Below are 17,896 nucleotides of genomic sequence, written 5' to 3' on the forward strand. Positions count from 1 at the left end.
GAACTGGAACTTCTCGTTCCTCTCTGCAGTTTTCCTCCTCTTTGAAAAGTCTCTGGAATATGACCTTCATGCTCTCCCTGGATCGAGCCCTCTTGTTTCTCCCAATCAGGAAATAAATCAGTGGGTTAATACTGCTATTCAGGCAGCTGCATAAGAACCCAACAGATTCTGCAAAATAGGCTATAAACGGAGTGAAAAAACTGATTAATACAATGCAAGAAAGAGGGAAAGCTAAGAAGAGGAAGATTATGAGGGCAAGTAGGATGGCTGTTAAAGCTTTTCCCTTCTTCCTCTTTTTTGATCTAATGTAAACTTTTATAAACAGGACCAGAGTGGAAACAGTCATGAGTGGGAGGCAAAGTATAGCATTCATTAGAAACTGGAATAAAATGGTATACGGCAGAATGTTAAAAATAGAAACAATCATGTTGATTGCAGTGAGCAGGAAAGAAGTGATCCATATTGTGGCACACACAAGGGTGGAAAAGTGTGGTGGTCGGTGGCATCTATGCCATAGTGGGAAAACAACAGAAACACACCTGTCCATGCTAATGGCCGTCAACATGTATTGACCAGTGTTGTACATGAAGATAAAAAGATTGGAAAACAATAATACAATCAAATGCATATTGGGAGGTACAGATAAAAATGACCTCAGAAGATATATAATGGAAAAAGTAAATAAGCATATGAGAGCCCCAAGGTCAGCTGTGGCCAGATGCAGGATGAAGGTGGTAAAAGGATTCCTCCTCATGCAAAAGCCAAGAAACCAGATGACAGTTCCATTCCCAATGATTCCAAAAATGCTAAGAAGTAAAATGAAGATAAGTAAAATGGGGATAAGAATGTCTGCTATACGATATGGTGATAATTCATAATCAAAACCATCCTGGGGAGTTAGGAGGTCAGTTTCATTTTCTGCTCCAATATCTTCCAACGAAGCATTCAAAGTGGACCAGGATCCCAGGCCATCATTGCTCATCTTGCTGGATCTCTACTTCTGAGATTTTTCTTGTATAGCTCTTACTACCAGGAGAAAATAAACAAATGTGGAGCCCGTTTTAGCTATAAAGCTCAACCTATTAAACTGAGACAAACAATAATAAAAGAGACATGCTATAGTGGGAATTAATGACTGATCAACAAACACATTAGGAATATAGTTCACAGGAATGTTTGTCACAACTTTTCAGTTTCAAAGGCTTTGGGGGGAAATGGAGTTTGCCGATGTGTTGTGGATCTTTCCTCTGAGTAAAAAACTGCATTCACAACATCAGTAAGCATATCGTTTTGGAACTCAAATTCTCCTCTTCTGCTCTCTGACTCAGCCATAAGATCGGAAATTAACCTCTTGTGTCATTGACTTGGTTGGTTGGGTGTTGGAGAAGAGGAGTGTGAGAAGGAATTGAACAGCTCTTGTGATTCTGGAATGAATTGGGAAGGCATATGTAATTTTATTGTTATTAAAATGTGATTTTTAACAAAAGTGGATAAATAAAAATCAAGTTGAATTGGGATTATTAAGAAATATGAAAATTAGAAGAACCCCCCCCCCCACAATAGATTAGCCAGACAACAACATTTTTATAATGTGGAATGTATTAGACAAACCATTACTCTATCCTGCCTAGTACTTTCTGCTCTGACTGGATGTGGGAACCAAAAATTTCTGCCGTCTTCACCAGCCATCTACCTGGTATCCTTCTAACAGAACACTCCAGGGAGTTAGCTTGTCCCACCTATCAGTCAAAGGTGCATAGCATTGTCATTCAGCTACAGATCCCCTCTTACCTTTGCTAATGAATGACATCAAAAGTAGCTATTCGCATTGCTCTCAAAAGCTTTGGATCAGCATCCCTCCAAAATGATGAGTGGGAGCAGCAAGTGGTGTTGGAATAATCAGGTAATCGGAAGATTTGCAAAAATTGTTAAGATGCCTCATCTGGTTCTTAGCAAGATGTGTAGGATTCTGCCAATGTGTCTTCAGTTCTGTGTAATCCATTTGCCAGCATCGTGTGATAAGCTGGTTGTATTCCACATTGGGTCTCAGGATAGCATTTGACAAACTCAGGAGGAGATTCTTGCCTGTTAAAGTTCAGTTCCCCAAGCAGGAACTCTTGAGAAGAGAGAGTTTGCAAGTGGTAAGCAAGTCCAACTTCTCTTTGTCCCTCCTGCTGATACAGGAGCCCAAACATGGAAAGTATCAACCTGATATTACTGCATATGAGACTGAAATATGTGATATAGAAGACTCTGTATGAGAAGGGTCTACTGGGCACATGTCCTTGACAGTTAAATGCCAGAACATTGTTATCTGCCACCAGTGCTATCTTGCTTGAACTTCTGCAGATGATAGTTGGGTGTTTCCTGTGAGAGGAGACAGTTACAAAAGCATCAAACCCAAAAATTATATTATGGGGAAAATAACAATCTATGCAGAAATGATATTCAAAAGCATTCCAAAACATTATGGGGGTAATTAAAGTTCTGGGTCTCAGACCACATCCAGTTCTCAATCATTGGGTTCAATCCTTCTGCATCAGTCCAACAGCAAGTTACCGTATTTTTTGATCTATAAGACTCACTTTTTCCGTCCTAAAAAATAAGGGGAAATGTGTGTGCGTCTTGTAGAGCGAGTGCAGGCTGCGCAGCTATCACAGAAGCCAGAACAGCAAGAGGGATTGCTGCTTTCACTGCGCAGCGATCCCTCTTGCTGTTCTGGCTTCTGAGATTCAGAATATTTTTTCTTCTTGTTTTCCTCATCCAAAAACTAAGTACGTCTTGTGGTCTGGTGTGTCTTATAAAGCGAAAAATACGGTAATTCCCCTCTTTTGAAACATCAGATTTACTTTCATTAATCGTGCGCACACACACAAACACAGACAGACAGACTGACTGACTGTAGGAGCTGGGTTGGAAGGCAGTTACCTTTCTCTGCCACCCATCAGGTGCTTTGTGCCATTCTGATAATGAGTGTTACTTGCTCAGGGTGATTTTTGGTTAGCCTTTTATGTGAGCAGCTTGCTTCCTCTCAATTGCATTAGAGTCTTTGCACACTGTGGTGGGTCACTTAAGTTGTGCCAGTGAAAAGCTAATCAGCTTAAGAGGAGCCCAGTCATCTTCTCCCATGTCCAGGGGTGACCCTTTCCTCTGCATTGCAGAGTGGACTGCATGGTTTCACCTGACTGCTTTATTCTCATGCCCCATCCCAATCCTTCTTAATTAGTGTTGACTAGAATGATGTGTCAAGGTGAGTCCATGGTGATGTCGGTTCTTCATCGTGCAAAGGAGTCTAGTGTAGCTTTGGATATAGCATCAATGGCTAGCATTGAGTGGAAAGTGCATTGTGACATGATATGGAACCATCTTCCTCCTGTATCCACTGGTGTTTTTTTCAAAAACATTATTGGAAAGATAGAGATACATTGATGTCATGAATCAGTTTTGCTAATTGTCACATTGCCCTATAAAGGTGTAGATGGCAGAACTTTGTGTATTTCTATATGCACATAGATGGGATCCTCATAACGGAGTCCTGGTTGCGCTCGGGTCCCAAGAGCTCACCTGACAGGGTTAAAATGGGGGGGGGGGGCGGGAAGTCCTGGCCATTCCACTGGGATCATACTAGGTGGTTTTAGCCAATAGCCAGTAGGTGGTGTGATCCCAGGTGCTTTAAAAACAGCAGTGTGATGCAAGTGGGGCACTTGCATTTGCACGGCTGAACAACCACCCACCCTCACAAGTTCAGGTAGAGTCGCTTGGCCTTGCTTTGGTTTGGGTTGCCTGTTTTGGAATAGTGGCTGGGTAGGATTTTTTTTTTCCATTTGGCAGATTGGCTTTAGCTATTTGATTTTTGCCTACCCCTTAGCAAATCATCACATCTTCTAAGGTGGCGGTTAGGCATTGGCTCAGTTGGATTGTGGGGAGGGGAGGTGCGGTCATCAACTGCCCCTCCAGGAACTGGGTATTCTGTTAAAGGAATCTGGGGGTCCTGAATCTCGTCCAAAGTCCGCTTGAGGGGCTAGGGCCATGCCAGGACCACAGGAACCCCGGGGTGAGCTTAGGTTGGTTCTCATCAACCAGATGAGATGTCATCTCATCTGTCCTCCCAGTTGAATGACGTGGCCCAGGGAGAGAGGGAAAAATAGTGGAAGTGAACAGCTGGCTTCGCAAATGGTGTAAACAGAAACCTCATCAGGAGGGCTTTAAACTGACTAATGTGGGGGAGGGAGACAGTGCTCCTGAAGGTAGGAGTCTATCTATTGATGAAGATGATCATCCAAATGTCACAGACCAAATGGAGCAAACAGCACGCAGACCTAGTGGTGGGAGGAAAAAATCATTAAATAAGAGTCACGGGGGAATGATTAATGGACTTCAGTGTCTGTACACTAATGCGCAAAGCATGGGAAATAAACAAGATGAGCTTGAGCTCTTGGTACAGCAAACTAAATATGACATAATAGGCATCACTGAAACCTGGTGGGATAAGTCCCACGATTGGAATGTAATAATGGACGGATACAATCTATTTCAGAGAAACAGACCAGACAAGAAAGGAGGGGGAGTGGCGTTATATGTCAGGGATGTATATACCTGTGAAGAGATCCAAGATTTAGAACCTCAAAGCCAAAGTGAGAGCATTTGGGTCAAAATTAAGGGAGAGAAGAATAACAGTGACCTCATTGTGGGAGTTTACTATAGATCCCCAAGCCAAACGGAGGACATAGATGATGCCTTCCTGGAACAGATGGCCAAGCATGCAAAAGAAAGGGAGATAATAGTAATGGGGGACTTCAATTACCCGGATATTTGTTGGATGTCAAACCCAGCCAAGAGCATAAGGTCAAACAGATTCCTCACTGGCCTTGCAGACAACTTCATTGTCCAGAAAGTGGGAGAAGCAACAAGAAGAACAGCCATTTTAGATCTGGTCCTAACCAATGTTGATGACCTGGTTAGTGGGGTAGAAGTGGAAGGATCATTAGGCGCGAGTGATCATGCTCTTCTGAAGTTTACTATACAGCGGAAAGGAGCAGCCAAACATACTAGGACTCAATTTCTTGACTTTAAGAAAGCCGACTTCATAAAACTTAGGGAAGTGCTGGGTGAGATCCCATGGACAGTAATACTAAAAGGAAAGGGAGTTCATGATGGCTGGGAGTTTGTTAAGAGGGAGATAGTAAAAGCACAACGTCAGGCAATACCAATGAGACGGAAAAATGGAAGGTGCCTAAAGAAGCCAGGGTGGCTATCTAAAGAGCTTTTAACTGAGTTAAGATTAAAAAACGATGTGTACAAAAAATGGAAAGGGGGGGGGGAACCACCAAAGAGGAATTCAAACAAATAGCCAGCACGTGTAGACACAAAGTCAGAAAAGCTAAAGCACAGAATGAACTCAGGCTTGCTAGAGAGGTTAAAAGCAACAAAAAAGGCTTTTATGGGTATGTTCGTAGCAAAAGGAAGAACAAAGAAACAGTGGGGTCACTCAGAGGAGAAGATGGGGAAATGCAAACAGGGGACACAGAAAGGGCTGAACTCCTCAATGTCTTCTTTGCCTCAGTCTTCTCCGATAAAGAAAACAATGCCTGACCTGAAGAATTTGGAGCAAATGATTCAGCAAAGGAAACACAGCCCAGAATAACTAAGGAGATAGTACAAGAATACTTGGCTAGTTTAGATGTATTCAAGTCTCCAGGGCCAGATGAACTGCATCCAAGAGTATTAAAAGAACTGGCAGATGTGATCTCAGAACCACTGGCAGTCATCTTTGAGAATTCCTGGAGAACAGGCGAAGTCCCGGCAGACTGGAGGAGGGCAAATGTTGTCCCTATTTTCAAAAAGGGGAAAAGAGAGGACCCAAATAATTACCGCCCAGTCAGTCTGACATCAATACCAGGGAAGATTCTGGAGCAGATCATTAAGCAAACAGTCTGTGAGCACCTAGAAAGGAATGCTGTGATCACCAATAGTCAGCATGGATTTCTGAAAAATAAGTCATGTCAGACTAACCTGATCTCATTTTTTGACAGAATTACAAGCCTGGTATATGAAGGGAACACAGTGGATGTAGCCTACCTTGATTTCAGCAAGGCATTTGACAAGGTGCCCCATGATACTCTTGTAAAGAAGCTGGTAAAATGCGGTCTAGACTATGTTACCACTCAGTGGATTTGTAACTGGCTGACTGACCGAACCCAAAGGGTGCTCATCAATGGTTCCTCTTCATCCTGGAGAAGAGTGACTAGTGGGGTGCCACAGGGTTCTGTCTTGGGCCCGGTCTTATTCAACATCTTTATCAACGACTTGGATGATGGACTCAAGGGCATCCTGATCAAATTTGCAGATGACACCAAACTGGGAGGGGTGGGTAACACCCCAGAGCACAGGATCACACTTCAAAACGACCTTGACACATTAGAGAACTGGGCCAAAACAAACAAGATGAATTTTAACAGGGAGAAATGTAGAGTATTGCACTTGGGCAAAAAAAATGAGAGGCACAAATACAAAATGGGTGACACCTGTCTTGAGAGCAGTACATGTGAAAAGGATCTAGGAGTCTTGGTTGACCACAAACTTGACATGAGCCAACAGTGTGACGCGGCAGCTAAAAAAGCCAATGCAATTCTGGGCTGCATCAATAGGAGTATAGCATCTAGATCAAGGGAAGTAATAGTGCCACTGTATTCTGCTCTGGTCAGACCTCACCTGGAGTACTGTGTCCAGTTCTGGGCACCACAGTTCAAGAAGGACACTGACAAACTGGAACGTGTCCAGAGGAGGGCAACCAAAATGGTCAAAGGCCTGGAAACAATGCCTTATGAGGAACGGCTAAGGGAGCTGGGCATGTTTAGCCTGGAGAAGAGGAGGTTAAGGGGTGATATGATAGCCATGTTCAAATATATAAAAGGATGTCACATAGAGGAGGGAGAAAGGTTGTTTTCTGCTGCTCCAGAGAAGCGGACACGGAGCAATGGATCCAAACTACAAGAAAGAAGATTCCACCTAAACATTAGGAAGAACTTCCTGACAGTAAGAGCTGTTCGACAGTGGAATTTGCTGCCAAGGAGTGTGGTGGAGTCTCTTTCTTTGGAGGTCTTTAAGCAGAGGCTTGACAACCATATGTCAGGAGTGCTCTGATGGTGTTTCCTGCTTGGCAGGGGGTTGGACTCGATGGCCCTTGTGGTCTCTTCCAACTCTATGATTCTATGATTCTGTGATTCATCAAGCTTGCTCCCTCATTTGGTTTACCCCATTGGATAATCACCCTGAGAGGTGGAGTCAGTTATAGTGGGGAGTTAATGCCTAAGCCAATACTGCTCACGTGACTGTATTTCAATAAAGTTATGGCCAAAATTTGCCCAAAAAGTTAAACTAATATAAGTGTCCGTGTGTATTTATTTTAGGGGTGGGTCTAGGGGCCTCGAGAGGCAATTATAATTTCTAGATCACTAGATCCATACAATAAGCAGTGCTCTTTTTTAGCCGTAACTAATTGAAGCTCAGTTCCAGCACCTCTCAGGTGCGTGCTGTTGCAATTGTAAAAGAACAAGGGAGGCCTTTATAGTCAGTTTGTGCACCTCTTTTTCTAGAAAAATAGCACAGAAAATAGGGATTGTACTGGTGGAATGTTCTATCATGCACTTTTTTAAAAAATCTGAGAGAAATCTTTTCTTCTGTTTTCTTCAAACATTCGAGCTCAACATGTGAAGATTTCTTTACTTCATTCCCTTTGGCAATGAATCTGTTTTCTATATCATTTAGCCAGTCATCCTTCTCAAATCAAAGTCTGTTGAAGTGGCATTTCTTTTTATTTCATTTTCTAAAACATACAAAACATTAATCCTGCCAAATGGGCAATCCAAGGGGCTTTTAGCGATAGTGCTAAAACAAGGACAAAAATTAACAGAGTAAATGAATCCAGAATAGTAAGATAGTGAGTACAGAGGAAAACAAGTACCAAGAAATACACCAAGAGATAGAAAATGAAGCTTTCTGAGCTATTTTGAAGTATTTCTTCACATCCGGGTTTGAACTGGAACTTCTTGTTCCTCTCTGCAGTTTTCCTCCTCTTTGAAAAGTCTCTGGAGTATGACCTTCATGCTCTCCCTAGATCGAGCCCTCTTGTTTCTCCCAACCAGGAAATAAATCAGTGGGTTAATACTGCTATTCAGGCAGCTGCATAATAACCCAACTGGTATTGCAAAAATTTCAACATTATAGTCTATATGTGGAATGAAAAATTTGATTAATAAAATGCAAGTAAGTGGGAAAGCTAAGAAGAGGAAGAAGAGGAGGGCAAGTAGGATGGCTGTTAAAGCTTTTCCCTTCTTCCTCAGTTGTGATCTGAAGTAAAGTTTTATAAACAGGACCAGAGTGGAAACAGTCATGAGTGGGAGGCAAAGTATAGCATTTATTAGAAGCAGATAGAAAAGGGGATTCATTGTATCTCTAAAAAGATAAAGAATCATGCTGATTACAGTGAGCAGGAAAGAAATGATCCATATTGTGGCACACACAAGGGTGGAAAAGTGTGGTGGTCGGTGGCATCGATGCCAAAGTGGGAAGACAGCAGAAACACACCTGTCAATGCTAATAGCTGTCAACAGATATTGACCAGTGTTGTACATGAACAACAACAAATACTCGAATACTGCAAACAAGTTAATATAAAAAGGTAAGAATGGAAATAAAGTCAAAATTCTCATAATCGAAAGAGGAGGTAAGCTCACGAGAGCCCCAAGGTCAGCAACAGCCAGATGTAGTATGAAAGTGGTGAAAGGATTCCTCTTCATGCAAAAGCCAAGAAACCAGATGACAGTTCCATTCCCAATGATTCCAAAAATGCTAATAACTGAAATTAAGACAAGGAAAATAATGTCTGCTATACGATATGTTGATAATTCATGATCAAAACCGTCCTGGGGGGTTAGGATGTCAGTTCCATTTTCTGCTCCAATATCTTCCCATGAAGCATTCCAAGGGGACAAGGATCCCAGGCCATCATTGCTCATCTTGCAGGATCTCTACTTCTGAGCTACTCCTTCCATGGCTCTTCCTACCAGGAGAAAAGAAACAAATGTGGAGTCAGTTTTGCCTACAAAGCTCAACCATATGAAAGTGAGACACTCATATTAGAAATAGAAATACTTTATTGTCACTGTACGCTTGTTTACAATGAGATTAAATGAGCCCCCCCTCCACAATCTCTCAGTCCTTGTTACACTCTGTGTGCTGTCGTACGACCACCAACCCCAAACGTCAGCTGCAATGTGGCTGTCTTCCATTCAGCGGCCTCACAGCCCACGGGTAGAAAATGTTCTTTAACCTGATGGTGCTACTTATCGTGTGCTGGCCAGGGTGTGAGTCATCCCTTAGAATGTTCCCCACCCTTCTGAGACAACGGTCTCCCACAATGACATCTAGCGGACTCAGGGGACAGCCCACGATATCGTGTGTTGTCTTAACCACCCTCTGTAGGCACTCTCTGTCCATGGCTGTCAAACCAGCATACCAAACCATGATACAGTATGAGACTGATAGAAGGAAATCATCAGTTGCTGTCCAACCTTGTTCTTTCACAAGACCCTAAGGAAATGAAGTCTCTGTTGGGCCTTCCTAACCACCTGTGCTGTATGACCTTCCAAGTTTGGTCTTCACTAAGATGGACTCCCAGGTATTTAAAGAAAGAGACTCTCTCCACACAGACCCCCATGATATACAACGGGGCTATCTCCCCTCTCTTCCTCCGAAAGTCCAACACCATCTCCTTTGTCTTGCCAATGTCTAGCTGCAGATTGTTCTCTGAGCACCATGTGGATACCTTTTGAACCTCCCCCCTGTACATAGATTCATCTCCGCCTATAATTAAACCCATTTTAATGGTGGTGTCATCAGCAAACGTAATAATTGTAGTAGATGGGTCAGATGAAATGTGATCATATGTATACAACAAATACAGGTATGGACTTAGCATGCATCCCTGTGGAGTGCCAGTGCTGAGCTTCAGGGAGGTAGATGTAACAGGTCCAATCCTTACTCTTTGTGTCCCATCTCTCAGAAAGTCTTTAATCCAATCACAGATATTAGAAGAAAGGTCCAGGTCCCTTAACTTTCTGAAGAGAATGTCCGGAAGGATGGTATTGAAAGCCGAGCTATCATCAATAAACAGCATTCTGACATAATTTCCTGGTTTCTCCAGATGACTTGCTGCAAGGTGAAAAGCTGAAGCAATGGCATCATCTGTTGACCTATTTTTCCTATAGGCGAACTGGTGTTTATCAAAGCCCGGTGGAAAACATGTTCTCAGGTGTCTCTCGAAACATTTCATCACTACAGATGTTAATGCAATGGATCTATAGTCATTTAAGCAGTTAATTGCTGCTTTCATTGGGACTGGGATAATGGTGGCTGCTTTCAAACATGATGGAACACAAGCGGTTTGCAGAGAGATGTTAAAAATCCTCGTCAAGACCCCTGCTAATTGATCGGCGCAATTTCCCCCCACTATTCCCAGCACCCCATTTGGGACAGCAGCTTTGCAGGGATTGACCGCCCACAATGCAGCTTTCACTTGATGGTCATATAAAACAGGTAGCTGTGAGTTTGTAGACTGGCAGACAGGAGCTAAGATATCTGCTCTTTTTGCCTCATAGCGGGTGAAGCAGATGTTTAGCTCCTCTGCCAACAACTCATTGGCTGTGACCATGTTCGTCATATTGCCTTTACAGTTGGTTAGGTGCTGCAATCCTTGCCACACATTCAGTAATAAAAGAGACATGCTATAGTGGGAATTCATGACTGATAAACAAAGGTTTAGGGGGGAAATGCAGTTTGCCAATGGGTTATGGATTTTTCCTTCAATAAAATATCTGCAGGCATAGCATCAGGAAGCATATCATTTCTGAACTAAAATTCCCCTCTTCTGCTCTCTGAGTCAGACTTGACATCTCAAACTAACATATTGTGTCCAAAACACTGAGAGTGGGATGGTTGGATGGGCTCAATGCTTCAAATCTGGAGTGAAGAAGAGGAACGGGAGAAGGAGTTGAGCAGCTCTGGTGATCAGGAAAACAAAAGCCATTATGATTATTAGTACACCGCCCATCTGACTGGGTTCCCGAACCACAGTGGGCAGCTTCCAACATATATTATAAAAACATAACCAAATGATGCATTGGGAAGGCAGGTATAAGGTTTTTTATTATTAAAATGTGATTTTTATAAAACCAGATGAAATAAAACTCAAGTCAAATCCACTGTCCTGGTCTTACAGGGGCCAAACAGATGCTTAAGGGAAGCCTACAAACAGCTTCTGAACACAACAATAGTCTCCTCTCCTGTTTTTTCTACTTGTCAACCAGCTCTTTCATTTCCCAACCCCACTAGGGGCAACTTTGACATTGCTGCGAGACCATCCTGTGTTTTTACTGGGACATGGGGACACTTCTGTTCAACCTCACATACATTAACATACTTCACATACATTCCTTACATTTTTCACTCCTCTCCTGTTGACCCTCTTTGACCAATATTTTCTAATATAACATTTCCCAGCATAAGAAGGAGACATGCCAACACCAGTAAACTGTTAATGGAGGAAGCAATATGAATTATAACAGAAAAATAAAACACAAGTTAAAGTGAATTCAAGCAGTAAAATGAGAGCTAATAATAAAAAAAAAAATGATGATGAGCCTTACATTGAGATTTTTAAAAAATAACCTTGTATCCCCACTGTAGAGCACTTGTGAGGCAGATGATTGGTTTGTCCAGCCCACTATTCCCTTCTCCAGGGATTCAACTTGGCCTTTTCTGCCTGTAATGCATGTACAGTTCTGCCTATGGTTCCCCTTCCATTTTTGCAAATGAACAATGTCAACTTGAGACATGACTAAGAGGGGGACAACCTGTGAGCAACTGTTGATCAGCAGTCTAAGGACACAGTGAGCTGGAGGCAAGAAGCACAAAATCTTGTCCTGGAATGAGGAGGTACCTGGAAGATTGGCAGAATACAGCCCCGAGGAGGAGAAAATTTCACCAAGCTCTCCGCAAGATGTTTAGGGCTCCACATATTACTCTTCATCTGTTCTTAAGCAGTTTGCAAATATCCTGTGGCAAGGAGAATTTTGTTCATTGGTTGTCAAGAAAGTTAATTTAAGAGGAGGTTCTTGCCTCCAAAGTCTTGGTGTCATAGAGAAGCATTTTTCAGAAAAGTGAGGAAATAAGTTGCAAGGATCAACTGGGTGAGGGGTAAAACTACAGTGTCTGGGTTTCTTTGGGGGAAATGATATGCTTTGATTGCATGGTGCGTATGGAGCCCCACAGGTGTAACTATGAAACCTGAAAGGGGGGGGGGGGCTTTTGAATGACTAAGAGGGGGACAATGGTTAACCAATTGGGAGAGGAGAACAGAATGGAATGGTTGGATGCAATGGCACACACACACACACAAACGTATGCAAAGATCTATGTAGAGTAAATAACATGGCACATTCTGCCTAGATCATTTTCCTTGTTCAGATTGAGGGCTTTCCCACCCTTCCACCAGTCCCATTCTAAAAAAGGCACAGTTTCACGCACTTTCCAGGCACTTTCCAGGCAATGGTCCAAGTGACCTTCCTTTTGCTGTGCAGCTTTCCCCTGAAAAACACTCTCGTTGTCTCTGAATTGGAATGAACAGCAATCTGCAGAAAACCCAATGGTCATGTGTTTTGATTCAGCAGTAAAGAGAAGGTTTTCCTAGTTGGAAACGGAAGAACAAATGAAGTAAGGAGGAGCCCTGAGAACCTGAGAATTCATGACTGATAAACAAACAAACAAACATGTGAGAAATATTGTTCACTGAAATGTTTGTCAAACCTATCAGCTTCAAAGGCTTGCGGCGGGGTGCAGTTCGCCAATGGGTTATGGATTTTTCCTCCAAATAAAAAAATCTGCAGGCACAGCATCAGTAAGCATATCATTTCTGAACTAAAATTATTATATTCTGTCAGACAATGTGAGGAATATAATAGACATCTTGGAATTACTAGAGGTGAATATAAACACTAAAGCAGTTTTGATATTTGTGGATGCGGAGAAAGCCTTTGACAATATCTCTTGGAGTTTTATGAAGAAGAATCTACATGGGATGGGGGTAGGCCAAGGATTTGAAAATGGTATGGGTGCAATATACTCTGAACAAAAGGCCAAGTTAATTGTAAATAATGTGATAACTGAAGAATTTAAAATAGAAAAAGGGACACGACAGGGGTGCCCAATTTCCCCATTACTTTTTATATCAGTCCTGGAGGTTTTGCTAAATATGATTAGAAATGACCAGCTGGTTAAAGGGGTTCAGGTCGGAGCTAAACAGTATAAGTTAAGGGCCTTTGCAGATGACTTAGTACTTACTTTACAAGAGCCAGACACTAGTACGAAAAGAGTTTTAGAGTTAATTCAAGAATTTGGTCAAGTCGCCGGATTTAAACTGAATAAACAAAAAACTAAAGTTTTGGAGAAAAACTTAACAGTCATGGAAAGGGAGAAGTTCCAGAATGAAACAGGCTTGACAGTGGTTAAGAAGGTGAAATATTTAGGGGTTAATATGACATCTAAGAATGTGAATCTATTTAAAGATAACTATGAGAAATGTTGGACGGAAGTTAAAAAGGATTTAGAAATATGGTCAAATTTGAAGCTTTCCTTGTTAGGCCGAATTGCAGTTATAAAGATGAATGTATTGCCTAGAATGTTATTTTTGTTTCAAACATTGCAAATCCTTGACAAGATGGACTGTTTCAAGAGGTGGCAGAAGGATATTTCGAAATTTGTCTGGCAGGGCAAAAAACCCAGAATAAAATTTAAGATTTTAACGGATGCAAAGGAAAGAGGGGGATTTGCCCTGCCGGACTTAAAACTGTATTATGAGTCAGCAGCGTTCTGCTGGATGAAAGAGTGGATGCTCCTCGAGAATACAGATATCTTGGACCTGGAAGGTTTTAATAATGTATTTGGATGGCATGCATATCTATGGTATGATAAGGTTAAAGCGCATAAAGCTTTTAAAAATCACATTGTTAGGAAAGCATTATATAATGTTTGGACCAGATATAAAGATTTGTTGGAAAACAAAACCCCTAGATGGTTGTCGCCAATGGAGGCTAAAGCTGTGAAAAAACTCAATATGGAGGCTAAATGGCCAAAATATTGGGAAATTTTGGAACAAGAGGGTGATAAATTGAAATTACAGAGTCATGAGAAATTGAAGACCAAAGTTATCAAATAATGGAGGTTTATAAACAAGACAGGAAAATTGGCTTCCAGGTGAAGAAATCAAAATTAGAAACAGAACTGTTAGAACCCAATGCTAAGAACTTGTCTAGAATGTATAACTTGTTGCTGAAATGGAATACACAAGATGAAACAGTTAAATCAGCTATGATTAAGTGGGCACAGGACATTGGTCATAACATTATGTTTGCTGACTGGGAACAGTTGTGGACCACCGGTTTGAAATTTACGGCATGTAATGCCTTAAAGGAAAATATTATGAAAATGATTTATAGGTGGTACATGACCCCAGTCAAGCTAGCAAAAATTTATCATTTGCCTGATAATAAGTGTTGGAAATGTAAAGAAACTGAAGGTACCTTTTACCACCTTTGGTGGACGTGCCCGAAGATTAAGGCTTTCTGGGAATTGATATATAATGAAATGAAAAAGGTACTTAAATGTACTTTCCCTAAGAAACCAGAGGCCTTTCTCTTGGGCATAGTCGGCCAATTGGCGCCAAAGAAGGACAGAATTTTTTTTAGGTATGCCACCACAGCAGCAAGAGTACTTATCGCAAAGCATTGGAAGACTCAAGATCTACCCACTCTGGAAGAATGGCAGATGAAGGTGATAGACTATATGGGACTGGCTGAAATGACCGGCAGAATCCGTGACCAGGGGAAAGAGACGGCGGAAGAAGATTGGAAGAAATTTAAAATTTATCTTAAGAAACATTGCAAAATTAATGAATGTTAAAATGTCGAGGTTCTAGGGAAAAATGGGGGTTATAGCTGTAAAAGATTAAGTAAAAGAAAAGAATAAGGGAAAAATTAGATAAAATTAAGTTTTGTTAGGATTTGCCGAAATAATTTTGGAAATTGGGATGCAGAAAGGGGAGGTATGGGGAAGTCGATGAAGTAAGGTTTAAGAAAAAAAGGATATGAAATTATACATGTTTGTTTGTGTGTTTGTTTGTTTGTTTGTGTTTATAAAAACTTTGTAAAACCAATAAAAATTTCATAAAATAATAATAATAAAATTCTTATATTCTGGTCTCTGACTCAGCCTTAAGATTGGAAACTAATCTCTTGTGTTGTACACATTGAGGGTGGGATGGTTGGGTGGTAGAGAAGAGGAGTGGAAGAAGGAGTTGAACAGCTCTTGTGATTCGGGAAACAAAAGCCAGAATGAATTGGGAAGGCATCTGTTTTTGATAATTATGAAAATGTGATTTTTAACAAAAGTGGATAAAATAAAACTCAAGTTGAATTGAGATTATTAAGAAATATGAAAATTAGAGGAAAAAACCCCCACAATCGATTAGCCAGACAGCAAGACTTTTATAATGTGCAATGTATTAGACAAACCATTACTCTATCCTGCCTAGTACTTTCTGCTCTGACTGGATGTGGGAACCAAAAATTTCTGCCGTCTTTACCAGCCATCCACCTGGTATCCTTCTAACAGAACACTCCAGGGAGTTAGCTTGTCCCACCTATCAGCCAAAGGTGCACAGCACTGTCATTCAGCTACAGATCCTCTCTTACCTTTGCTAATGAATGACATCAAATTTAGCTATTCACATACCTGTCAAAAGCTTTGGATCAGCATCCCTCCAGCATGGTGAGTGGGAGCAGCAAGTGGTGCTCGAATAATCAGGTAATCAGAAGATTTGCAAAAATTGTTAAAATGCCTCATCTGGTTCTTAGCAAGATGTGTAGGATTCTGCCCATGTGTCTTCAGTTCTGTGTAATCCATTTGCCAGCATTGTGTGATAAGCTGGTTGTTTTGTGCATTGGGTCTCAGGACAGCATTTTACAAACTCAGGAGGAGATTCTTGCCTTCTAAAACTCAGTGTCCCAGTCAGGCACTCTTGAGAAGAGAGAGTTTGCAAGTGGTAAGCAAGTCCAACTTCTCTTTGACCCCATCTGGAGAAATATCTTTATTGATTAGAGTGTCACCTGACCCATTAACAGAAAGACTAACCAATGTATTCAGAGAGTAATCAGCTTGCAGTTGGTTCTGCTGGGGAAGAATGTAGGCTGGGATGCAGAACTTTATCTGAGGAACAAATGCAGAGTCCTGCTAGATCAGTTCAGTGGCCCCTGCAGCCAATAGTCCTCGTCTCACAATGGCCAAACAGATGCTTCAAGGAAGCCCACAACAGCTTCTGAACACAACAGTACGTTCCTCCCAAATGATGTTCTGCTGGCATGCCTCAATCTCCTTAATTTTCCAACTCGCTTGGGACGACATTGACATGTGTGGGAGGCCAACCTGCTATTTTTGGTGGGGTGTGGTCACATTTCTGCACAATCCCAGATGCATCAATCCTTTAAAGCCTCTAACTTTTTTGGAGTACTCTTCATTCCATACTGGCGACAAGGAAAAAATAAATTCTCTTTCTGAATAAGGCTGAAATGTAGCCAGACCAAGAGATGGTATTTCTCTCTCTCTCTCTCTCTCTCTCTCTCTCTCTCTCTCTCTCTCTCTGTGTGTGTGTGTTTATGTGTATGAGTATAAGTATGAGAGAGAAAGAGACCTACTTCATGCCTCCTTCCACCTGGTTCTTATTTTTTTCCATTCAGTCATTCCATATCCCATTCCCCTGAATTTTCTTTGGGTTGTTCTGGGGTTTTTATGCCCCTCTCAGCGCTACACAAAGCATGCCTCTTATGCAATGATGGTATAGTTTGGCTACAGGAGCCCAAACATGGGAAGTATCAGCTAGATATTATTGCACATGAGACTTAGATATGTGATATAGAAGACTCTGTATGAGAATGGTCTACTGGGCACATGTTCATGACCGTTAAATGCCAGGACCTTGTTATCTGCCATCAGAGCTATCTTGCTTGAACTTCTGCAGAAGATAGTTGGGTGTTTCCTGTGAGAGGAGACAGTTACAAAAGCATCTAACCCAAAACTTATATTATGGGGGGAAATAACTATATATGCAATAATGATATGCAAAAGAATTCCAAAACATTATGGGGCTAATTAAAGTTCTGGGCCTCAGACCACATTCAGTTCTCAATCCTTGGGTTCTATCCTTCTTCAGCAGTCCAACACCAAGTCAATTCTTCTCTTTTGAATAATCATATTTACTTTCATTAATAGCACACACAGACAAGCACACACACACTAAGAGAGGGAGAGAGACAGACACAGACACAGACACAGACACAGACACAGACACAGACTGCAGGAGCTAGGATTGAAGACACTAATATCTCCCTGTTACCCACCAGGTGCTTTGTGCCATTCTGATGATGAGTGTTACTCGCTCAGGCTAATTTTTGGTTAGCCTTTTATGTGAGCAGCTTGCTGCCTCTCAATTGCATTTTTTTTTTAAAAAAAAATAATATTTATTAAAGTTTCAAGAAATACAAAAATTACACAAAAGCAAAAAGTAAAAATATAAGAAAATACAAAATACAGAAAAAAGAATAAAGTTTTTTTAAAATGTAGCAAAAAAATAAAAAATAAAAAGAAACATACAAATAAAAACAGTTAAAAACACATTAATTTTCCATAACCTATCTTGCTTACACTTATTTCGCCGGACCTCCTCGTACCTCCCTTTTTTGTATTCCAGTTCAGTTGTTAATTCAGCAAATCCTTACCATTACGCTTT

General features: G+C 41.3%; 2 protein-coding genes across 3 annotated transcripts in view; both read right to left on the bottom strand.

The window, feature by feature from the left end:
- The window catches only part of LOC308480853 (proto-oncogene Mas-like), a 32,235-nt gene extending 30,000 nt beyond the window's left edge, over positions 1-2,235 (bottom strand). Inside the window, exons 1-2 of the mRNA XM_081012770.1 lie at positions 1,792-2,235; positions 654-1,424 (exon numbers count right to left, since the gene is read on the bottom strand). Of these exons, the coding sequence (XP_080868896.1) occupies positions 654-982 (329 nt within the window). The 5' untranslated portion in view covers positions 983-1,424; positions 1,792-2,235. The remainder of the gene's footprint in view (positions 1-653; positions 1,425-1,791) is intronic.
- A 5,556-nt stretch (positions 2,236-7,791) lies between these two features.
- Positions 7,792-16,287, bottom strand: LOC308480858 (mas-related G-protein coupled receptor member H-like). Of its 2 annotated transcripts, none has more exons than XM_081012782.1 (2): positions 15,847-16,287; positions 7,792-9,061 (listed from the first exon to the last, which is right to left on the bottom strand). In XM_081012782.1, the coding sequence occupies exon 2, from the start codon at positions 9,015-9,017 to the stop codon at positions 8,022-8,024; it is 996 nt and encodes a 331-aa protein (XP_080868908.1). In that variant the 5' UTR covers positions 9,018-9,061; positions 15,847-16,287; the 3' UTR covers positions 7,792-8,021. The 2 variants fall into 2 exon arrangements, with proteins under 2 accessions (XP_080868908.1, XP_080868907.1); XM_081012781.1 differs by having other exon boundaries at positions 7,792-9,057; positions 15,807-16,287.
- Positions 16,288-17,896: the final 1,609 nt, after the last annotated feature.

Source organism: Podarcis pityusensis, assembly GCF_964106645.2.
Source record: "Podarcis pityusensis genome assembly, chromosome: 7".
NCBI classification, from domain to species: Eukaryota; Metazoa; Chordata; class Lepidosauria; order Squamata; family Lacertidae; genus Podarcis; species Podarcis pityusensis.